The sequence below is a fragment of the Gouania willdenowi genome, chromosome 8 (genome assembly GCF_900634775.1).
Source record: "Gouania willdenowi chromosome 8, fGouWil2.1, whole genome shotgun sequence".
NCBI classification, from domain to species: Eukaryota; Metazoa; Chordata; class Actinopteri; order Blenniiformes; family Gobiesocidae; genus Gouania; species Gouania willdenowi.
Genome location: NC_041051.1, coordinates 13,279,088 through 13,304,165, shown reverse-complemented (window position 1 = coordinate 13,304,165; position 25,078 = coordinate 13,279,088). Strand labels below are relative to the sequence as shown.

Sequence of the window (25,078 nt, the reverse complement as noted above, 5' to 3'; positions counted from 1 at the left end):
CTTCATAGGTAATAGCAGCATGAATAACCAATACCAATCAGCACGTCCACCCATAACCCTATTCACCCCTTTTGTTTGGATCATTGAATACAAAGCACTTAGATCTCAAAACACTCATTCTTCCATGAAATGATTTTCTGATATTATTATGAGAGAAGAAAAAAAAAAACTATCGTCAACAATCCATGACGCGTTACCTTTGACGGTCCAGCTTCTGTCCTGTGATCACCGTCAGAGGAGCTAAAAGCATGAACGCAAGCGAAAAACAAAGACGTGCAAACACACGTAAACACACACAGGTAATGAAGCATACAGAGCTGAATCACCAACGCAGATAACGGTCTACTCATCACTCTGTTCCACATCATTACAGCACAACAAAAGACAAAAAAAAGTTCACTGCTGTAACTAGGTCTGCCAGTGTGTGGACTTATGAAATGATGTTCAACACACACACACACACACACACACACAAACCTGTCTCAGTGTGCAACCAATGCCTCTTAAATTGTGTTCATTATTTTTTACAAACCAATCATTAGACAACATGTTAAAGATTATGACTGCAATCAAAAAAAAAAAAAAAGATTATGAAAGCAGATAACAATATTGCAACCAAACAATAATGAGCATCATGTCCATTTAGGCATATCATCTACAACTGTGGTTTCCAAACAGGGGTACGAGTACCCCTATGGGTACAGGAGCACATTGCAGGGGGTACTCAGAAAGATTTAACAATTCATTTAAAAAATAATCAGGAAATGTTCTTAGTTCCTTTTTCAGTGCTTTTTTGTAATCAATAAGATTGATTAATAAAATATTTTATTTTCTTGTAATTTATCACACTTCTGACAATAGGAGACAACAATTAGCTACATTTTGCATAGGAGACCATATTTACTCACTATTGAAGTAATCACATAAAAGTTGCATTGGTATTTTTTTTTTTTTTTATAAATTCCACTTTTAACTTTACTCAATGTTTTTAATTTGTAGATCAAGCCTTAGGGAACCAATATTTAAGATGCAGTTAACGGTTTAGGAGAACCCACTGTTCCACAAATAAAAAAGCATATGAAATTATGGAGGGGGTGCTTTTGATAAGAAGGGGGTACACATGATTTGACAAAAATGCAAAGGAGATACATTAGATATAAAAGATTGCGAACCACTGGTCTACAATCAAAAAGATCACATATAACCCATGTTTGGGTTGCACGAGGACAGTTACAATACTTTCACATTAAGTATCTACTTGGTCCTTTAAAGAAAATACATCAAGTTTCCTGAAATATATAATATATATATAACAGTATTCACAGAAGTCTCAGAGTGACAAAGGAAGGTGAAGGATTTCAATGGGTGGATGGGAAAAGGCAATGAAAGACCACCAAGGAGAAGTGGGTCAGGGTCCGTTTTACCTGCCTGGGTGTTTGGTGAGGGAGGAGGAGGAGGTTTAGGTTTGGGTCAGTGCATGCAACCGAAGCTGATCTGACAGGCGAACTTGCTCTGAGCATGGTGGTGATGAGTGAACAAGATTTAACCATGTCAAAATGTAACATATTCATAGTGAACCAAACTGAACTCTGAAAACTGTAGCTGCAAGGTTTATTCATATATCAAAAAATAAACCTCAAAAGAAATAAATTAAAGAGGAAAACGAGCAGAAGATAAGGGAGCTTCCAAAGCCCCACATAATGTTTTTCTAAATGCTGCTGGCAGACTCAACAAACAACTAAACCTTCCTGATGAACTCTCAATTGGAGGCCTTTGAAGGGACGGGTGGTTTTGTTATGATAGGCCCTGATGACAGTTCAATGGATGGGTGCATAGAAAGCCTTCTCATGTTACAGCAGAGGGGGTGTGGGTGAATTATTGACAGATACAGAGAGAGTGAGACAACAAGTTTTAGCATTTGGTTTTCTCAACAGATGCCGTGTTAATCTTTACTTTTTCTATTTTTTCACATTTTCTACAAAAGGTATTTTACACCCTTTTTTCAAAAGGCACACTGTCAAAAGCTTACAGCACAAGTTCTCAGTCTATCGTTTTTATCAAGTAAGCCCAATCAACAGCATCCTCAAATGTTTGGAAATCTTTACATATATACAGGGGTGGACTGGACCAAAGAGTCAGTCCTGGCATTTTGTGTCCAGACCAGCCCAATACATTATCAGTGACTCCATGTAGAAGTTGTTATAAAGTCTTTGATGCTCAACATGTGGCTCTTTATGTCTTTATTTTAATAATTATTCCTCCAGAAAACGTTAAAAGGGGGAAACTTTTGAACCCCTTTTTGCCCATTTCCATTTTGCAACTTCCTTTGTCCCTTTTTTAAAAAAGTTTTGACACTTTTTTTAGACTTTAGCTTTCTTTTGCAATAAATATCCCCTTTTTCCTTTTTTTGTCAATTTTTTCAAGTTCTTTTTGACAATTTTATATTTGTCCTTTCTTTAATTTTTTGGCCACTTTTCATCCCAATAAGCTAACTTTTGCACAACAAATACCACTTGTTTCATTACTTCCCTACATTTTGCCTCTTTTTATTCCACATTTTTACCCTTTTTCACTATTGTTTGCGACATTTTGCTTATTTAAGCTACAATTTGCCATTACATATCACCTGGTTCCTCTTTTTTTGCCCATTTTTTGGCCACTCATTTTAGTCACTTTACACTCTATTCTTGCATCTTTTTTGCCACTTTAGTACCATATATGGCCACCTGTTACTAAGGCTGCCTCCACTCACTTGTCAACAAAAAAACGTAGTGAACCGGACCAGCCCACCGGGACGATGCCCGGTATGCCACATTGCCAGTCTGCCCCAGCATATATATTACACATTCTAATAATGACAAACTTATGACCTATATTAGATAATGATGCAATACATTTGAGTAATAACAAATAAAAAATTAAGCTTTGAAATAACACATCAGTTTAAACAAATTCTGCAAGTCACTGATGTGAATGCATAATTATTTTGTTATTCTTTGTCAGGGTTTTAATACAGTTAAATATAGAATCAAATATAGTAGAGAAATGGCAAGTAGCTTTACTATAAAAGTCAAGCATGGATGATGACAGATAAGTTAAGCTATAGAAGGATGATAAACTATGAAAAACATAAGAGGAGAGGAAAACTAACCTGTATCGACAAGACTCCAGAGGGAAAAGTGAGGAAAAATAAGATCAGAGACGCGTAAAGGAGAAGGTTTTATGTCACGAGTGACGCACTAAACTTAGACTTATGATAACCCTGTGATTGTAAAGAACAGAGGAGCTTTCTCTAAAAAATATTCAAGATGATAAGCAAACAGGAGGGACCATTTGATCTGGGTGAAAAAAAGGAACAGTAAAGGGGTAAAAAAAAAAAAAAAAGAGCACAGGTCTAACACTGTTTTAAAATTGGTTAAAAAAAAGCAGGGTGTGCAACTGCAAACTGATTCACTCGCTTTATTTTTGCATGAATCAATGATGAATGAATGAATGAATGAAACAATGAATGTTTATTTTGAACATGTACAAATGATCACAGGCCATGCAAATCGAAAGTTTGTAAACAACATGTTAAAAAAGGGGTAAGAAGAAGGATTTACAGTAATTCACATTACTACAAAGGTTAGGGCAAAATATGAGGAACTTGACAACATAACTAACTGCACGGATGTCTTAATAATATAAAGACAATGAAGGCGGGAAAACAAATGCACACACAGTCATGGACATAATATTGTTTTTTTGTCACAAAATCTGATGCGTAAACTAGCCAGTGGCATCAGCTACATGTCTGGAAACTTTAAGCTAAATGAAAGCATAAAATATCTAGATTTCAACAAGAAAATGTTCTCAAAAGTGAGCTCCAAAGCAAACAGCTGCTCCCATGAAATTCAACAAGAAAGAGACATTTACACGGTACTAAACTACAGCCGTTGCACAGCTGACAAGCCAAATACTGTAGATTTAGGTCTGAGGAAAACACAGCTGGGCCGAGTAAAAGTACAGAGTGCCAAATCAACCTAAACATCTGTGATACCAGCTGCTCTCTTCATACACTAAGTGACATTTTCACATTCACATCCATGCACCTTGGTACTAGCAAAGATTTGTAAGCAGTGCACATTTTCTTTGGTGGCAATAATGCTTTCTCTGAGAGAGCTTTCAAGCTTTATTTTCTAAAGCAACGTAACTATCTATAAATGACTCACTTGTATGTGATGTAAACTAATTACATAAAAAGGTAAAGTTGTTTATCATACATTAGTATAATTTTTATAGTATAATAAATCCCAGTTACAGTTACACAACATGCAAATTGTAATTTCCCTGATGGAGCCTTCCCAAGGGATCAAAAAAGTCCATTTAATCTAATCTAATCTAATCTAGAACCCTTTTGACAATTGGTACATGCTATTCTAATATTCAATATACAAACTACTGCCACAAACAGTTTACACTTTTAGAGTCACTGTATCTATTAAGTATTAAAGCCCATTTATGAAGTGTGTTACAACACGAACTGTAAGCAAATTGCTTATCTCTGCACTGCTAAAACACATAATCCATTTGTTTATGGTGGTTTAAGTTATGTACAAACGCTTGAGTTACTGAACAAATCAGATGACTCTCACATGGTACCACACACATGCAATGCATGCACACAAATCCTAAAAACAATGCTAAAGATTGTCCTCATGACTTGAGAAGTCAGAGTTATTGCTCGTGCTATATTTGAATTCTAATCACAAAAACTTCTTTTGTGAAATATCTTGCAAAATGATTGCTCCTTGGGCAGCCAAACACAAGCAAACTGCATTTACACTTTAATTTTTCTGTCAAGTTTTTGCATGAATCTATCAAAAGCATTAATCAAATAAATAACATTAAAATATCAAAACTTAAGTTGAGCATATCTTTTTTTAATCCTTTGATCAAAACCTGAAATATGTTCAATATGTCCATGGGGTGACTGTCATGTAATAAAAATGTCAAAATTGTCAAAATGTCAAAAAAGTTATTAACAAAGAATCAATGTTTTTGGATATATTAAGCTGAAAATTGAGTTAATCATTAATAATAATATTATTATTTATTTATTCAGCTGAAAGACAAATGCATACTGGCTGTTTTCCATCAGTATTTTACTTTTAAGAGAATTTTTTATCAAAATTAAGTGAATATGTTGCCTCCACTTCAAACATTATTTACCAGGTAGTATGAGCTTTCTTTAGTTTTATATTACATAGGCAGACCACTAATGTTTGATCCAATCTTCAAGTTATTTTTTGTTCTATTTAAGGATGCTCCAATCGATCGGAAACTGATTGTGATCGACCGATATCAACAAAAACAGACACTTTGGTACTCCCATGAAAGACGATCAGAAACTAGCCAATCAGATGAAGCAAACGGCGTTGCAGGTGTTTCACACGTACAGCTAAGACGGCATTCCTGCTGGTCTTTTGGTTTTTCATTGTTAATTTAAATTGCTTTTTTCGTAGATAACATTTTGTTGTTGGTTTTTATATAAATAATTTTTTTCATACAAGAAAGAAAGCTAGCAAGAAATTGGTTAAAAACAGACCATTCTAAAAAAAAATCACCAAGCACTGGGCTTTTCTATTGCAAGGGCACATGTGGAAAAGTGGGTAACTCAAAATATTTTCCTATCTTTTCATATCAACATTTGGATTAAAATGTTGAGTGATTCAACGATAAATAGTGCTCCATGATGCATTAAATTACATTGCATTTTCTACAGATCATGTGATTGATAATTAGTAATCAGCATCGGCTGGTACCGCTCTCGCTGATTAGTACGAGGCCATAAAAACCCTGAACCAAGCATCATAGAAAACCTTCCCTGTAGCTGCTATCCTTGGATGAATAAATGAATGAATCACTTGTGTTGCCTATCTGCTCACTGACAGACAGTGACAGAAAGGCAAATACAAAAAGACTCTGTTGTTAACACTCCTTTCATAATTCCTAATGGACTCTCCTGTTATAGGGACCAATGAAAGCTCTGCTATACTGTATCTGGATCACTGAGCACATTTTTATCGCTTTAGCTGCGATTCGGCATCTCCGTTCCGAAAACTAAACAAGGACAAATGTTTTAAATGTAACATATGACTAAGGAATCACAAAAGATTACTCATTAACTGATATCACAAATATTATATCAATAAGTTAAGTTTTTTTAGTATTTAACAGAGATTTTCCAAAGAAACGGAAGGAAAAACTAATCATAAAACACCTTCAACACAAACTCAGGCATTATAGAGAAAATGTGTTTTCTTTTTGTTCTCACCAACCTTCTCCAGTTTTTCAAAATGCTCCCGCAGGAACTTCATAGGACGCTCAGGCTTAGCGATGCAGAGGTTCACAATGCACTCTTTGAGGATCTGTTGGATGTTGTGCTTCTGCACAAAAATTTCGCAGCCCTTCAAACTCTCATCTTCTTCCAAAGTGGAGGAGGAGGAGGAGGTGGCCATCTTATCTTTTATCTGTGTGGCAGTAGGGGAAAAAGGGAGGGTCATGACTCGGAGAGGATGGAGAGCAGAATAAAGGGAGAAAGCGTTGTGGCTGGGAAGAAGCAGGTATGAAGAGCATAAGAATGGAAATGGAGGACAGTCTTATAAGCTCAATATGAAAAGAAAAAGGAAGATGTGAAGTAGAATCTAAAAAAAGAATGGAGAGTTGGAAAATGGCTACTTGTCATTTTACAATTCACAGTACAATGATAAATAATGAAAAGACAATAAATAGATCATTACATACTCTTGATGCTAAGCATTTTAGTGATATGTGCATCATTCTTAAAGACCAAGACACTTGTTTTTAACACTAAGATATTCAGTAAATTCACAAACTATACAATAAATATTATAACACAAAATCATTGATATACAACACTTGGATTGGGACAGCTTAGTGGTGTACTAGTTGGCAATGCTGCCTGAGAGAGTGGGTTAAAGTACCACTAGTACTGGCTCCTTGTCTGCTTCTGTTAAAAACAGGTGTTGTTATATAAGCTGGGATAAGATGCAGAAAGATCTGCAAAGACTCCAGGTTCTCGCCCTTACTGAAAACAAGATGAAAATTGGGAATCTGACAAATGTATTTGCATACACAGATTGTAGTTTTCCTGCTTGTTTAAAGAATAATTTCCTCAAAAAGAGTTGCTACTTAATATTTAGGAAAAAGTTCTACGACAGGAATATATTGACCATTACCAGTTTACAAATCTACAAACTACTGTCGTGATGAATTTGAACCCCTTGTTAACTTACAGATGTCTCCACAAAAGTGTTATTGTGATACGAGGGCAACTTTCTATTACTGTATTCATGTCAGCATTCACAATGATAATGAATCTGAGCAACATTACAGAAACTAAGTATATTTTTGTTGTCATTTTGTATATTTTCTGTGTATTTTTGTTGTTGTTCTGTGTGTTATAAGTGATTTCGTGTTTTTTTGTCGAAATTCTGTATTTTATCAGTACATTTTTGTGTATTTATCTTGTCTTTTTGCATATATTATTTTCGCATTTGTTGTGGTTTTGTGTGATTTTGGAGCAAATTTGTGCAGTTTTGTTCAACGTTTTTTGCAATTTTCTGTAACTTAAAATATTTTTAGGGGTGATTTTGTGTAATTGTGGTGTTGTTTTGTAAATTTTTCTTTCATTTTGTGTGATGTTGGAGTGTTTTTGTGTGTTCGCTTTGGATGCCACATAAAATTAGACAAAGGGCCACCAGTATCCTATGTCTGTCTTACAGCATCATATTGGTCAAAACCATATGTATGTTGTACACTTTTTGTTTAACTTCTTTTTTTTTTTACTGAATTTCCTTACTTTTCTTACAATCAGCACAAACAAATGCATTTCTTTCCCAAAATGAAACTATTTATGACTGATTTTCATTAGGCTTGACTATGGTAGCAGTGTCTGTCCTTGCACATATACCAATGAAGCTCACTGACTTCACTGACAGCCTCTGTGAAAGAATAGATATAGGAATCTGATACTACTTATTACAAAGCACTAAAGCACATTGGGCCTAAATACGTTTCATTTGTACTTAAATCCCAGAGGCCATTTGTAAACGGTTCTGTTTTCCTAAAGCTCTAGAGCTTCATTAGCAGCTGCTCTGTAATAAGGCAGAGCACTCCACGACTGCTTAATTCCTTCCAACCTGGCAGCACACACACACACTACACAGTCATGTAGGCTTTATAGTTTACACTGTAGTGATGACAGATGTCTGTTCATGCACTATTTAAGGTGTGTTTTTGGATTTAGCATCAACATGACATTTGGTGTGACGTGCCCTTTAACTCTAACTGAGGTACCCACGGCTCCTCACTGATTGGTTGAAAGTAGAGAACAAGTTTTAGAATATTCCAGTAAGTTTAAGTTAAACTAGTGTTTTTTATGCACTTTAAAAATATTAAAAATAATAATTATGATGATGACGATGATGATAATGATTATTATTATTATTATAATATTTAATTTTTGTAAGTAATCCATTGGTAATTAATAAATGGGTCAGTTTTACTATTTTACTGTTGCTGACTGCTATCATTGTGTAGTATAGGAACTTTTTAGACAGGACAAGAGGGCAAAACTTCTGTGTAACTTTACATGATATTATATACATATACACACACACACATATATAGATAGATAGATAGATAGATAGATAGATGTAGTGTTGTCATTTCTTTTTGGTGTTTATTGCAAAGCCATAAAACTATTCAGGGTAAATGGCGTAGATTTTAGACTTTTTTTTCTAATTTGTTAAAAAAAAATAGTATCTACTTATTTCTAAATTGATGAATGTCTAAAGTTGGACTGTACTTTTTGGTTTAGGTTAGGTTTTATGTTAATGAACTTGACAGAGCTGCAAAAAATATGTGTTTCATTTTTTGCAAGTATAAAGTTAGGATTATAAGAACATTGTTACACAACAATATCAAACGACTGACAGCAATAATAAGCATGCAGGCAAATCTATGGAAGCCCATTCCTGCCTGTAAAAAATAAAAATAAAAAAACTCAGAAAAGTAGAATAATAAATAAAATAAAATAAAAATCCAAGTCATAATTATGAAATGCTAGGTGATAATTTAAAATAATTTTACTTTTCCAATATATCATTTTTTTGTTTTGTTTTTTTGTTCATTTACTGGCGGGATCCGGGCTTCCATACAAATCCCATGTATAAATAACATTGAAATTTGATTTAATGCCACACAGGTGTGCACGAGCAGCTAGCTTAGTAGTAGCCAACCTATTTCCTCATTGGGAGGCGTCAATGATGTGCTTTTAAATGCATAATTAATATATAACATTATTGCATTGCTCCAGAACGTCACGACTACCGACTGTAGGCTTTGTAACAATGAATACCAACGTACACCAGCACACGACCGTTTTCATGTTATTTGTCAAGTTTGACATCAAACCGAGCACCTGTTCAATTGGAATGAATTGACAGCTAACGCTAGCGTCGCTAGCCTTACTATGACAAATACAAACACTGCAGCTTTAACTGGAATAAACCAAACAGAGCTGTCAAAGTCTATGCGGTGATTTAGGAAACACGGTGCGTCCTCAGTGCGCAGTTCTTACCGTTTTTATTGCGGATGCTCGAACAGAAACACCCGCTGATGGTGGAGGAGGATGACGTGTGTTATGGATGCTGCTGCTGTTTCTGTCTGTGGTCTGTCTGTCTGTCTGTACTCTCCTCCGCCTCTGAGCTCGCGCTGCGTCAGTGCTGCTGATGACGTCAATGTGTCCCGGGCGCAGAGAGGCTGTCCCTGACGACCAACATCAAACTACTCAACAACATAAAAGAAGATGACTACTGGCCCTGGTTTTTATTCAAGATGCATACAAGAAAGCAAAGGGCCTCCTTCAACTAATACTAGTTTTTATTGCTGTTTTGACAAATACAATTATTATAATATTCCTAATCTAGACAAATGTAAATGTACTAGTTACCTGTGTTCTGCAACATCTGCTTAATACGAATAATAATAATAATAATAATAATAATAATAAACAATGAATAACTATTTTGGGAGCTACATAAAATACAACTGGAAAATATAATGTATCGTTTATTTAACTATGAAAATTCCAATAGTGTGTAAGACTTTCAGAAGCTTGATAACATAATGATAAATATACCATGAAAAACAAAAATCAACTATACATACTGTATGTAGTAAAAACATTTTAAAAAGATAATAATAATTGCGTTATTAGTTCTAAATTTGTATCATACTGAATTTTAACATGAAGTTTTATTGAAACTGATGTTTAATGACAATATTTTCTGTAACATTTACATACATACAACCTTACCAGACTTTCTAATGAACTGGATCTGTGTTCTGCAACATCTGCTTGAGTAACAATAATAATAATAATAATAATAATAATAATAATAATAATAATAATAATAATAATAATAATAATAGGTAAGGCAAGGCAAATTTATTTGTATAGCAAATTTCACTAAGACAATTCAATGTGCTTTACATGATCAAAAAGTGCTACAGAAAACATTTATTTGTGATTTCTCAGCCATCTATTTATATTAGTATAATAGCCTTTGGGTCAAGAGGTCACCAACCCACCCTGCTGGATTTTTCTGGATGTACCATTCTTATGTTTCAATTCAGTACGATACAAATCTAAAACCAAAAAAAATCAAAAAAAAAATGTTTTCTTTTTTTTGTTTAATGTTTTTTATTGTATGTATAGTTGATTTTTTTTCATGGCATATTTGTCATTATATAAATTTTCTGAAAGTCTTACACGCTATTAGAATTTTCATTAACTATAAGATAAAGGATACATTATATTTTCCGGTTGTATTTTGTGTATCTCCCAAAATAGTTATGCATTGTTTATTAGTGATTTATTATTATTATTATTGTTATTATTATTATTATTATTATTATTATTATTATTGATAAAATTTTGGTGATGTTCTGGCTACCAAAAGAAAATATATAGATATATACAGTATATATCCCATTCATTTTCCCATCCACACTGTGGAACTTCTGTTAAACATTGTTTTAGAACACTGATGATGTCATCAACAGTGATGTCATCAGTGTTCCAATTAGAATGTTCTAACTGATGATGTCATCAACAGTGAAAATGTCAAAGTTTATGGTATGCTAGTTAGCAAAATAACTTGAAAAGTCATGATTGGATTTTTGGGCCGTAAAAAAGTGTGCATTTTGTGAAATGTAAAATTTGGTATCATCAGACAGGTTTTATTCCACTGATTCTGAATATGTGCTTGGTTTTTGGATAGAGTCTAATTTGGGCCCACGGAAGGCTCCGGAAGGTTGTTGTATTCCTCTGCCATGGGTAGCGTGTCAATGGATGGAATTACACCTTGAACAAGGAGTATTTTATTTTGAAATTAACCCTTTTTCGTTTTATTTCACGTTCAACACATTAACAACTACAGCACATTTACAAATGACCGCAACACTTTTACAAATGACTGCAACACTTTTCAAATGATCGCAACACTTTTACAAATGACCACATCACATTTACGAAGTAGTTATGATGTCAGAGTTAGTGCAAGTTGTACTTTAGGTGGCATTTACAACAACACGGCCATAGTGTACATTTCTTGCGCACTTAATCTTTTGCACATTATCAAATGGTTTCTGACAAAGAGTCAGACCAGAGATTTAGATTATTTTTACCGTTAGAGCGTTAATTCCTTGAAAGATTTTTTTGCGGAAACGTAGTATTGGTCTCCATGGCAGAAATGCCAAGTTAGCTGCTAAAGCTAATGCTGCACACGAGCTTTTTAAACAGTGACCAATCAGCTGATCGGTGTGGTTTCACCTATTGGCCTGTCCATCCTGTGCACTTCCTTCAAATTTGTAAATTGAATTAAAATAATAGCTTAATTAAAAATATTCATGAACCTCGTAAATTTACCTTTTCAAATTGAGAACTCATACTGTCCTTTTCACACTCTGAAATCTCGCTTGTCCCATCAATAATAATGATACATTTTATTTATAAGCGCTTTTTAAAAACTCAAAGACACTTTACAGTTGTTAAAACAATATAAATTAAAAAAAGAAAATAACACAAAAATATAAGTAACTACAGAAGAAAAAAAACATAATCACAATTTAAAAGCTTGGGAGAAAGAATGTGGAAGCAGAGGAGGTCTGTCTCTTTGATACTGCTTCTCTCATCGGTTTTACAAAAGTGCTCAGATATGTGCATCATTCCCAGGTAGAGTCGGAATTCCACCCACTGGGCTAACTCTCGTGTTCAGTACCTTAGATTGCATACAGAGAGACATAGTCAGAGGTTTTGCTTTTCTGAATCAATCAATCAATCTATTAGAGATGAACACGCACTCAGCTGTGGGCCTCGCACGTAGTTTTCTCAGCATTTTTATTCTATGTTATCTCGTGTTTCTCATGGCTGCACATGTCTTCTTTTGTAATGATACATGAGACATTTGTGATTGTCAGGGTCAAACATGAGCTCATCAAAGATAAAGGCATACATGCAGGAAGAAATGTACAAGTTTACATCTAACAGTATTATTTTATTTAGAAGGTTTTACGTTTAGAAATCAAACTATTAGTTATTGTACTTAGTTAAAAATGACATTTACTGGTGATTTAAAGCAATACAAATTATGTTCAAGATTTATTGATTGATGTATTATTAGTTATCATTTAGGGGTCTATTGTGTATGTTTATTTGATTTATTAGGTATGTCTATATGAATTGTTTAATGTGTATTAAGTTTAATATTTAAAATATATTTATTCTTATTTGTTAATGATTTAGATTTGTACATTCTGGTCAAACTATCTTTTTTAGTCTTAATCTGACTGTCTGGTGATCATATCTGTTTAGTCTCTTCGCTTATGTACATAGTTGTGCTGTTTTTAGATTTAGATTAAGTTGAAATTAGATGTTCTGAAACTCAGTGTCCTTGTCCTGAAAAAAATTCTGTGATCGGCCAAAAGTGGCTTCAGCAGAAAGCCCTGGTCCCCCCTTGAGTACGAATATGTTTAATAATATCAATAATATAAACACTATTAAAACACTAAAGATCTATGGAATTAAATTACAAACGCTGTTAGATTGGAAATATAAACAGAGTGAACGAGCTTGTTGACGTTTATATCCCCTCTCGAACTATGACCCCCGCAGACAGCGCATAGTGTGAAAAGGCTTACTATGACGTCAGACTTGTGCGAGTAGTTAGTGCGTGATTTGGAACACAGCTTTTGTCTAAAGATTCTCACTTATCCTGGATGTGTTTATCCGACTTTTGTGCAATACTCCCATTCGGTTGGTTCTTTTAAAGGCATGTAAATATTATGTGATTCAATTAAGGTCCATATGCTCAAATTCAGTATGATACAAATTTAAAACAATTTATTTATTTAAAATTGTATGTTTTTATTCTAGCCGTATAGGGTTTTCATGTATTTGTTATTCTATAAATTTTCTGAAAGTCTCAAACACTACTAGATTTTTAATAGTTACATATAAGATTAAGGATCCATGATACTTTCCGGTTGTATTTTATGTATATAACACAAAAATGATTAATTGCTTATTATTATTATTATTATTATTATTATTATTATTATAATTATTATTATTATTATTATTATTGTGTCATGATCGTGCCTCTTCTTTGTGTATTCTGTTTCTTTCCTAATAAAGTTAGAATATTTGAATCGTCAGGCGGAAGTTTGTTTCGTCGTGCGACGACCGGTTGCCATAGTGACAGCAAAGATGGCGGCGATGGCTACTATAAATGAACACGCTCCCTCCGAAGTGCTGAAAGGACTCGCCAGGCATTTAAACAGCCTTAACGAAGACAACAAATCGACGAGAAAGAGAGCTTTGGAGTCGATAAAGAAGGAGACTGTTGATAAGGGACTTTCTAGCGACGTCTTACAGGAAGTGTTCGCTGCTCTCCTAAAACCTCTCCTCAGGTGTTTGTCTGACCCAATGGAGAGATGCAGGGAAACCGCGATAGAAACCTTAACAGAGTTCATCAAATGCGTCCCTAAACCAGAGGAATCCCTGCCGTATCTCATGCCCTGCCTGGCGCAGCGGTTTGGGGAAAAAGACATCCTGGAGCCCGCGGAGGAGCTGCGGCTGTCGGCCATAGAGATGCTGTCTCTGACGGTGACTGTGTGCGGGAAACATTTAGCACCCTATCTAACTGAAATGATCAACATCCTGCAGAGAACCATTGTGGACCCGTTCGCAGATGTTAAAAGAGAAAGCTGCAGATGCACGGTGAACTTTGCACAGTGTGTCCCAGGTTAGTGTACCATTGTTGTTGTTGTTGCTCCTGCTGAAGCTTGTTGTCATGGTTACAAGGTACACAAACACGCCCATTCAAGATAATAAATGACTTAGTTTCATACAAGATAGACATAATTTAGTCAAATATAATATGGATAATGTCAATATTCATTGTAGAGCTGGGCAATATAAACCAAAACTCATATCTCACTCTTTTTTTTCCTCAAAAGGGTGGTATACGATATAAATCTCAAAGTTTTTATCTCAATTAAGTTTTACCAGAAATATAATTTAGGATTAAATGTGTTGATGAAAAATTCCACACAGGCTCATGTATTAACAAACAGCTGCACAGTATGTGTCACCTTTAGCTTTTTCTTCCATAAGGGACAGCACATGTGAGTGAGTTCTGTAGTGTGGGCTTTTCATGCTGTTCTTAGGAAGTAGTGAAAGCAGCAACTCCTAAAATGTGTATTTTAATACAAAATAACATGTAAAATAAAAAGATGTCATTAGAGGCGATATTGTAATTTTCTATACAGTATTGCCAAAATAGAAATCTTGATATATCTTGAATATCAATTTATTACGCAAGCCTATTTTAATGTATCATCAGTCACAATTGTCCTTACGTGACCAAACCTCACTCACACTGAAACACGTGTTCAGTATTCTGTGTTTAGATTGTATTTCTGGGCTTAAACTTTTTTTTCTTATTCTAATGCCTAGATTTAAAAAAGTTGGATTAATGTCTTACTCTCTATAATAAGCAGATAACCTTTTTCTCATCCTGCACCAGGCACAGACAGTGTTCTCTTGTTTGTTCATTTTGATATAATTCTACAATAATTATTAGATTAGTTTTTGGTTTGATTGTAGACGAAAAATGACCTGAAACCATTTAGGTGAACTATGGGCTTTGCCTCAAAAAATGACCATATATGACAGCTGATCAGTCTTTCCCTTTGAGGTCTTGAATTACACTTTTTAAGAAATATTTAAGTGAGACAATGTAGTTTCTAGAAGTTTTCTGATTTTGGAGATATGCATGATATTCTGCGCCAGTTCACCCATTTCAATTTCCTTTCTGTTTCATTGGCTTTCCAGATGAGGTGATTACTAGCTATTAAGATTTACAAAATTGTGCAAAACATGCTTATTTACAGTGAACTGTGTTAGCTTTTGTTATTAATTTTGTATTTCTATGCAGCAGAAGTGGGCCAAAAAATGTGCGCTGCAATCATGCGTGATTTTGTGTGAGAATTGACATGTCCATTAATTTTTTTCTGGACAGTAGACCACCTGTTTTACTGTGAAAAATAACTTGGAAATGTGTGATTATGATATTGTCTCAGGGCATGTCAGTGGCACATGGCTGTTTTCACATTAGTGGGTGAATTCTGTCATATTGCATAATATTCTGTCAGATTTTGCGCAAGTTTTGAAATTTTCGTCTCAAAATTTTTTGAAATATACATGTAAGCATGATATAGTCCCATAATAGGCATGTGAGGGTATATTCCATGTTATATTGTAATTGACACTTTTGTTAAAGAAAATAATAATAAGAATAGTAATAATACCAGTTTTTCCTTTTCCACTTCAAGTATTTAATTCCATGAGGCCCTTATTAGTGAAATGATGGTGTAGCCTGTAGGCCATATATTATTTTGCCCTATTTACCACCAATTACAGTTGGTTGGTTTAATCTACTAAACCTACCACTGCTACCACGAATCATCTGACTATAGATACGACTGTAAGGGTGAAGCATGTTTAAGAGTTTGATATTTTATGGAAATTCCTAAGATTCGAATTACATTTTATCTTCTTTGCTGTTTTTTCTTTCTCTGTAAATAGTTTTGCAAGATTGCAAAATTAAAATATAGCACAAATTTTATCTTTTTGGTTGGACCAGTAAACTAATATAATCAATTCTGTGTTTTTAAGCACTGGACGAGGCCCAAAAAAAACTTGATAAATGATAATTGTATGTGTTAATAGCACAGTAACTACAAAACAAGTTAACGGATATTTATGTCATCTATTTTTTTTTTCAGAGCTCTTTCATTTGCAAGCAGAAAGTCTCGTGAAGCCTCTCATGCTGACAATAGCTCATCAGCACTCCCGGGTACGTGTGTCAGCCATTGAAGCCACTGGGGCTGTTATTCAGCACGGGAGTGGAAAAAACGTGGATGACGTGCTCTCCCACCTGGCTCAGAGACTATTTGACGACTCACCTCAGGTACCGTAGTTTTTTTAATAAATATTGTTACGCTTTCCACTGTGTATCACTGCGTGTGTTCTTTTATTGTACTTTGTTTAAATGTTTAGATTTGCTCAATGTGGCTTTTTATAAATATGTGATTTGTCATTAGGTGAGAAAAGCAGTAGCTGCAGTTGTCGGTGGTTGGCTGTTGCACTTGAGGGACCGATACTCTTATTTTCATAAACTCATCCCACTCCTGCTGAGCACCATCAACGATGAGATCCCAGAAATAAGGTTGAAATGGAACACTACTTTCCTTACTTTTCAGCAGTATACCACTGCTCCTACCTTTAATCTTCAATATATATATATATATGTATATAAAACATTAAAATAAACACTGACCTAAAGGATTGTACAGATTTCTTTTTGTTTAATTATTTTTCTTTCCTTCAATCCTTTAGATTATTTGCAACTGATTTATGGAGGGATGTGGGCTTACAATGGGAGAAGGAGAATGAAGATGACCTCAAAGACAAAATGGACTTCCTCCTTTTAACACCACCACACTACCCAGCAGGAGGTCAGTAGTACCAAATATTAGTCCATATACATGTATATCTTAATGAAGAAATAGCTTCCCAAATGACCTATGGTTACATCATTTCTTTCAAATACACATCAGTTACTCTTAAAAATTTAATTATTTTTACATTGTTATATAGTAGTAGTTTTGAACATGAAAATTCAATGTCCTCTTGGACATGAAGAGGACATTTTTTTCCACCTTAGAAAGTCTTTTGTTGATGGTTGTCAGTCCCTTCAAATTGCAGTTGTGCAGCCCTGGGTCCCAGTTTAGGTTGCTGGTGATCACATTTAGGACCTCAAGACACATTATCACTTTTATTTGTGAAATGAAGTGAACTTGAAGTCCTCCTCATTCAATTACAATTATGTATTCAATTATCTATGTTTAATTACAACCTAATTACGGTGATGGGCATTTTTGCCAATTACAAATGAAATTACAATTATTGTTTCCCCCTGAAGGTCTATTGCAAATACGTTCTCAGTGACTAAAGTTCAAGTACAATTAATCACACTTATTGAGCCTTTAATAAATACATCTATAAAACGTATCTTTGCTCTTGTGTTAGCTTTCTGTTAGCATTATTTATGATAAAAGGTCAGTTTTGATTCATGTCTTAAATCAGCTGTAAAATACACAAACAAATATTATCTATCATCTAATTTGTTTTTCATCTCTTGGCTACCTTGTTCGGCTTCTTTACCCATAAAAATGTTGGTAATATTTTTGGTGTGGGCGTCTGAGCCTAGATTTCTATTTTTCTAAAAATGGTGAAATGATTCTGAAGAGAACTGACAGGTAGTAAGAAAAGTTTATATTAAACACATTTTGATAATTGTTAACTACGTGCATGTAAGCATAGAACTGTAACATGATTCCACAGGTTTTCGTTTAATTAAATTATAAATGACAGTTTTTATTGAATTTTAATCACAATTACAAAGTACATTTTCTGAACACAATTACGATTACAACAGCAACATATTTTTTTAAATTACGATTACGAGCTGTGGCCTCTTTCAAACTTTAAAAACAAGGACCTATCTGTGCATGTCTACTAGGGGTGTTGAAAAAAAATTGATTCGGTGATATATCGCGATATTACGTTACCATATTACAGGTTTACAGCTGCTACAGATGATGGATTTTCTTCGTTCCTTTTTCAAAACACATAAGATTTTGTCAATCTTCTCTAAGATTCTGTATTCTGTCAGGACATAAAGAAAATTTCAACCAAAAAACGCCTACCCTAGCTTTAAAGCCAATGTTTTGAGTGTAAAATATGCCAATAAAATATATTTCTTACATAATGATCACTTGAAGGTGCACACATTTACAGATTAGTTGTTTCTAAAGTCATATATAAAAAAAAAATCGCAATAATTGCCTTATACTTTAATATTGAGATCTATCGTATCGTATCGGGATACGAATTGTATCGCCAGATACCAGGCAATACACACCCCTAATGTCTACATATGTTTTGACCTGCTTATAACTTACCTTTTCTTATTTTTATAAATAAACGTCTGTCACAAATGCAGAAACCTTTTAAATGGGAGTTGAAACTAATTAATTAAAACTGAAATTGCCTTTACAACAACAAGGCATACCATGAGCTGAAAAAATCACATAGTTTACACCTGGAAGTTTCTATTTTTCTCAGGGTAAGATTTATCTATTCTCATTTTGGCTTGTCATGATCCTATATATTGCAAGAGTTTCTGGCATTAGCACAATACCGAGTGTTTTCAACAGCTGTGCTAATAAAGTTGAGCATTATCTAAACTCCAAAGCTTAAAAGTCATTGCCTTTTTTTTTTCTCCCAGGTGCACTTCAGTGTAATGGGAAATGTAATCGCTACACTTTAGATACCCCAGTAAATCTTAACCTTTAACTTCAGCCGTCCTGCTGCTTATACAGTAAAACATGATGCCGTCTATAACGACTTTTTTGTCATGACAGGCAACGACTTGGAAATGTAAGTTTTTGCTTCAGGGCCAGGAATGAGCAAGAGCCTGAACATGGACAGCATATATATGACTAAAGGGCAGGACTTTGAATGAGATTGTTCCTTAAATTGCACAATTAGACATGTGATGATATTAATCAAAAGTGTTGCAGCCTGGGGACAGGACAGGAGAGGAAATCCAAGATAAAGGCGAAGGCGTTCCCCTTTTCTTTCTTTGTCTTTTTCCATCTTGCTGTCATAAATCTGTCAGGCCTCCCAGTGTGAAGAGGTCACAGTCAGACAGTGAGAGACAACCAGGAGGGGACTTGTTTGCTCTTGTTCTGGTGTGTTTCTGTGATTTATTACTGGTTTTGTTAAGTTCATGCTTTTTTTATTGAGTTTGCCATCGAAGAAATAGAAAAAGTGGGTTCAGCAAAGCAAGAAGAGCAAGTTGTCATAGTGAAAGACCATTTAGGAATGCGTTGCTCTCCTGTATTTTATTTGTACCAAACACCAATGTTCTTTACATAAATAAGAATAGAAAAGGCCTGAATATTTAGCATTACATAATGATGTACGTTTTGGTTTCAGTGGTTCGTCCAGGGCTTGGCTGCAGGGAACTGGTAGTCAGGAACCTTGGGAAGCTGGTACCAGCTATTGCACATGATATCACCGACTGGCTGATGGCGACACGAATCAAGACGTCCCAGCTTCTCTGTGTGTTGCTGCTCCACGCCGAGGACCACAGCACCCAGCACCTGCAGCCTCTCCTGGCCACCCTCTACCGGGCCTGTGCGAACTCAGAGAAGGAGGTTGTCAGCAATGTGAGTCCCCAAAAAATAAACCTTTTGGATTTGTAGGTTGTTAAATAACCACCATGTTTGGATCCAGCTGAGGGAAATGTGCCATTCCACCATTTAACTACTGAGTCAGCAGCGTTGGCTCCATTTGACTTAATATAGACTGAGTTAATGACTAGTTTATGAATGTGTGTTTTTGTGTATGCAAACCAAGAATCAGATTCCCTGTCTTTTCTCTCTTTTTTGCTCGTTCTAGTGCCTGGCAGCTGCCAAACTGTTAGGAACATTTGTCCCTCCGCCTGTCTTCCTTAAGCTGCAGCTGGAAGACGTAACAGCACCGTACTCCTCCTCCCACCCGTGGGCCCCCCTCATGGTTCTGGCTGCGGTACTGTCAGGCTGCTCCAAACCGCTCCTTCGACCACATCTCCAACAGATTGCTGACACTCTGTGCCAGCCCGAAGTCTGCCAGGAATATCAACAGGTCAGCAATGGGAAGTTTGTCCATTTGTTGTTGTTGACTCGTGTTTAATGAATGTCGTTTCAGTCATACCACCTACCTTATTTTGGCGTATTACAAACATATCCACCTACTCGGGAGCAGCAGTAGCAATGAAGTCAACCGTGGGGAACAGGTTGTTGCTTGATGGTTTGAAACTCTGAGTCAGGCTTATTTTGATGGCAGCTTTGCCAGCTTTTCTCTGTACCACATCTTTCCCCCCGGGTCAGTGTACAGCAGCTGCGACTCCTTATATCTTGACAGGTGATCTTGGCGGAGCCACAAAAGGTCATTTTCTGCATTTTCTCTTATTTTTGGCTGTGACCTCGCTGCAACCATTGTGTGTATTTCGTGCCTCATTTGTCCCTTTTTATGATTGGATGACACATCTCTCCAAAGAGATTGAGTCTTTGGGAGTTCTCAAAAGCCTTCTTTTCATGATGGGTTGAATGGGTTTTCTCATGGTACTTTTGTTTTCCAACATGCCAACTGTACTAAAGTGCCAATCTGCATGACTAATTTGTGTTTTGCAAATCTAACACTCCAGTTCTTTGATGTAATTTCTTGGTTTTTTTTGACAAAGTAGAAAATAAGATTATTTTTATGGAGTGTTCTTTTGCAAGTGGAAAACCCCCAAAGAGCCCGGACCAGGCTTGTCAACATTTTCCTTCAGCTCGAACTGTGTTTTTCTTTCATTTTTAAAATAACAGTTGTCTAGTAGTTTTTTTCTGAACTTGTTGCACTCTGAATTCATCTATACCCATGACCCCCTTTCCTCCCTCAGAGTGACCTGCCAAAATTTCCTCGCTGAGATAATAATAACACACACAAAAAAAACGCCAATTTGATGTGACCCTGCATGGCAGCTCTGACCTTTTGGCGTTGACAAGGCAACACAGAGTCTTTGTTTTTTTTTTTTTATAGCTACATGTAAGGTCTCAGCACCGGACCCTGATACAGCCTCGCTATTAAACGCATCCCAAAAAATTCAAAGCCTGTCTGGCCGAACCAAGTGATAAATAATGAGGGAAAATGACCTTAGTTTGTCCTCCCTCGGTTCTATTCAGCAGGGTCAACCAGAAAGACTGAACAGGACGGGACAGTCACATGCTGTCGCACAGATGCCGACAGACCTCTGCTTCCTTTCTGTCTACGACTCCATTTATCTCCCTCTATCATTCTCTCTCTGTTTCCGAGGGCAAAGCATGTAGCATTGTGCTTGGAGAGCTCGTCCAGACAAAGCACCTGCAACATTCTTTGACTACAGATAGAATTCATAGCAGACGGAGACGGGCTGGTTCACCATGTAGCCATAAATCAAGCAACTACAGACAGTTACACACAGCATGCTGTCTTTTTTACAGCCCAGAATACCAGTTAATCTTCTCCCAGCCACAAACAAGTAAGCTGCTTTGTTTTAGGAATAGTAAAACATTTTAGGAACTCCTGTAATAAGATGTCCAGTTAAAAGCGACTAAAAAGAAAGAGTTATGTTCTTATTTGAAGTTGAAATTCTGGGGGATAAAAACATATTGAAAGTAAACTTGGACAAAATGAAGAAAAATGGGACGTAATTAATCTTGAAAATGAACAAGCAGTAGAAACTACATCGCTCCGTGGGATGCTTAAGGTTTGAAATGTGATTTGCGATTCACGGACAAGAAAGAGAGCTTAATCAATCACAATGGAAAAGTAGACTAAAAATTATTAGCCATAAGTTAAAGATGATGTCAGGAGTTTAAGAAAGTGTGTAGATAGAGCTGAAATTTAAAGTCATCAGTACATCTTGAGGTCCAGTATCTGATCTGCACGTGACAGCATCTCACTACCTTTACATCTGGACTAAATCTAAAAATAAAAGCTATGTTTCCACCACATCAAACGTGCCATCATAAAAATTTAAAATATATGTATATATATTCACAGTGCAGCAATCATCCTATATGAAGCAAAAAGAAACAAAAAAGCATGAGGCCTATTAGAAACAGGTGCTACCTGAATGGAAGGAGGATAGAATCCCACTGACCCCACTGAAGTGTTTGTTGCTCTGTTGCTATAGCGATTACAACAGCTGTGAGTAGAGAGAGTGGGCCCCCTACTGGAGAAGAATGTACTACCTAGCATTGGTCCATGAAGATGAGTCTGTGGTGGACATATACACACACATTGTGCAATGAGGCCCCTGAAGCATGCCCAGGCCAACAAAACCAGGTGTATCGGGCCTGGCTCCAGGTGTAAACCTACTTATTACTACACCACTTTTTCCATTCTCCCTCAGCAAGCTCTAATGATTGTTTTCTGCATGTGTATAAAATGCTTGTCTGTCTAAGTGTAAACCAATGTCTACCGCTGTTTGTCATATTAGCTTCACTGCTGCTGACCTGGAACACAGGCTGCTTTAATGCACTTGTGAATCTTTGCACAGGCAGGGACGTTTCTCAAACTGCTTCAGTAAGAACTCTAACATCTTTTCCTTAACAGTACAATGATTCTTTTTTATTATTATTCTTGGTTTTCACTATCTGGAAATGTAGTTTTTCTCTGTTCCTTGTGGTTGTGGATTTTTCTATGTTCGGCACTTGTTAATCCATTAAACTTAGAAAAATATTATGCACTCTTAATGATTGAAAACTGGCATCAAGTAGAGGCATTATGGTTGTAGCGAAAGAGTGCATGGGGAGTCTAAACTGAGGGTTTCTTGCTCACGCAGATCCTCATGACCCATCACCAGACCAAACTAAACACCTGGAGGGGACGCTTTTCCGTTTTTCCTAGACATAGAAAAACACACACTAACTCTCTCACCCTGGAACATACTTTCTTACCGCTCCTCATCATGAAAATCCTAATGACAGGCCGCGTGAAAACAGGAAAAGAGGCCGTGATCCCTGTGATGGCATGGAAATGAGGCTGAGCTGCAGGCCTTTGTCTAAACATGAGCTCAACACTAAGTTGGCAGAAAAGTGAAAGCAATCACATGCACTCATGCTTAAGATAGATAACTAAACTTTCAGTAAATGGTTTTTTTCCACTCTGTTTTAATTTCTTCCAAAACAAGAGGCAAGAGTCACCCAATTAAGGCAGGTTCCTTGGTTAAAGTCATAGCATTGACTCATTTAATCAAGTAAGAGTGGATAAGCGATGAGAGGCTGTTAGAGACAGTGAAAGTTTCCCACGTATTCACTGACTTACTAAAACAACATTATTCTGCAGAAATCATCTGAAAAGTCTCACAGGACGGTCTTCTTCTTAACGTTTCCCTTCTCCATATTTTCCAGGTTATGTACTTGGAGCAGTTGTTGGCCTGTGTGGATGCGCTGCAGCACCAGTGTGAGTCAGACTGTGGATCAGTTAGCCTGCAGCTGCTGCAGGTGGTGGTCACTGTCCAAAGTCTTTCCACTGAGCCACAACTCAGCCAAAAGGTGAGATAAGTGCCAAGATTTGATCCCTGAGGCATCCCTGCCACTCTTTCCAACCTACATTTTCTTTTTCCATCCATATTACACGGGAAAACTAAGCAGGTTTCATAAAGCAGGAGAGCTATTCAAGGAATGTTAGCATTTGTACATGTTCAGAGTATAATTACACACTCAGTCAGAGGAGCTGAAATTGCAGTTGTGGAGTGGAACTTTAAATTCAGCGTTGGGTGAAAAGAGGCGGGGGGAAAGATGGACAAAAACATGGGAACTGTGAATTTAGTTTTGTAAGAAGTTTGTGTCATAATTTGGTCATAATTAGACTTTCTCAAGCCTTCCCAACAAAACAAAAGCCTTAATAATCTATGCGCATAATCTTTTCCCAACTTGTGGCCCGTCTCAAAACTGAGAAACAAACGGGTACATTGACAAGTCAAGCTTATAGTACCCAATGTCAACTTAGTTGTCGCCCAACTTCTGTTTGCTATTTAGAGCTGATGAGTAGGAGCTGGCCAGGCTACATTAAGCATTTATTTATGTCTGTCTGCACCGTCACTGTCAGAATATTGGTAAACAGATGGGAAGGAATGACTTGAAAAACAGAAAGGAGGGTGAGAATGGCCCTGAGCATTGTTGAGCCCAGAGGAAATGTTGGACTTGTTTCCCAGAAAGGGGGCATGTCTTTCCCATCAATAGACAGCTCAGGGTTGTCTCGTTTTCGTCTGAAGAGCCTGATCTGTGACTCAAACAATGTCTCTGTCCCTGTTTATCCCTAAGGGACTGTGAACAGAGCTATGAAGTGCCTCAAAGGTCATTCCCCTGCCCTAAAAGGTTGACTAACAGCTCTCATTTCTGCCCTTTCCTCTTAACTCAACTTTGTGGAAACGTGTGTGAATGTGTTAAGGGAGCGAGACATCCTGTCTGTCGAAGCTTTTGTTTTTTAAGTTAGCTTTTTATATGTGAAATATAGTCATGTCTCTTCTCTCTCCGTTCTTTCACACAACTCTTTTTTTTATTTTATATTTTCTGCCTTCTGTTCCTGTCCCCAGCCTCTTTTCTCCAAAAATCACATACCTCTAACAAATAACGTTTTTCAAAGCTTCTACATGACCTACGTGGCTAATTTTTTTTTCAGATTGAAATACAGCCCTTAGTGGTTAAAGTTGATGTGAAGTTTTGGAAATATATGATACTGAGTGACAATAAATCATGTTTTAAATAGAGAAATCTGTAGTCCGCCTAAAAAAAACCTAGAGAT

At 36.1% G+C, this 25,078-nt stretch overlaps 2 protein-coding genes across 4 annotated transcripts in view; one reads left to right on the top strand and one right to left on the bottom strand.

Moving 5' to 3' along the window:
- Positions 1–9,802, bottom strand: part of prkar1b (protein kinase, cAMP-dependent, regulatory, type I, beta) — a 62,839-nt gene extending 53,037 nt beyond the window's left edge. The window contains exons 1-2 of the mRNA XM_028456101.1: positions 9,647–9,802; positions 6,321–6,512 (exon numbers count right to left, since the gene is read on the bottom strand). Coding sequence (XP_028311902.1) covers positions 6,321–6,500 — 180 coding nt within the window. The 5' untranslated portion in view covers positions 6,501–6,512; positions 9,647–9,802. The remainder of the gene's footprint in view (positions 1–6,320; positions 6,513–9,646) is intronic.
- A 3,510-nt stretch (positions 9,803–13,312) lies between these two features.
- The window catches only part of dnaaf5 (dynein axonemal assembly factor 5), a 31,049-nt gene continuing 19,283 nt past the window's right edge, over positions 13,313–25,078 (top strand). The window contains exons 1-8 of one of the 3 annotated variants that reach the window (XM_028456277.1): positions 13,313–13,400; positions 13,766–14,375; positions 16,420–16,604; positions 16,738–16,862; positions 17,033–17,151; positions 19,700–19,932; positions 20,165–20,389; positions 23,683–23,826. In XM_028456277.1, the coding sequence (XP_028312078.1) occupies positions 13,838–14,375; positions 16,420–16,604; positions 16,738–16,862; positions 17,033–17,151; positions 19,700–19,932; positions 20,165–20,389; positions 23,683–23,826 (1,569 nt within the window). In that variant the 5' untranslated portion in view covers positions 13,313–13,400; positions 13,766–13,837. The remainder of the gene's footprint in view (positions 13,401–13,765; positions 14,376–16,419; positions 16,605–16,737; positions 16,863–17,032; positions 17,152–19,699; positions 19,933–20,164; positions 20,390–23,682; positions 23,827–25,078) is intronic. The other 2 variants (XM_028456276.1, XM_028456278.1) reach the window with 2 other exon arrangements.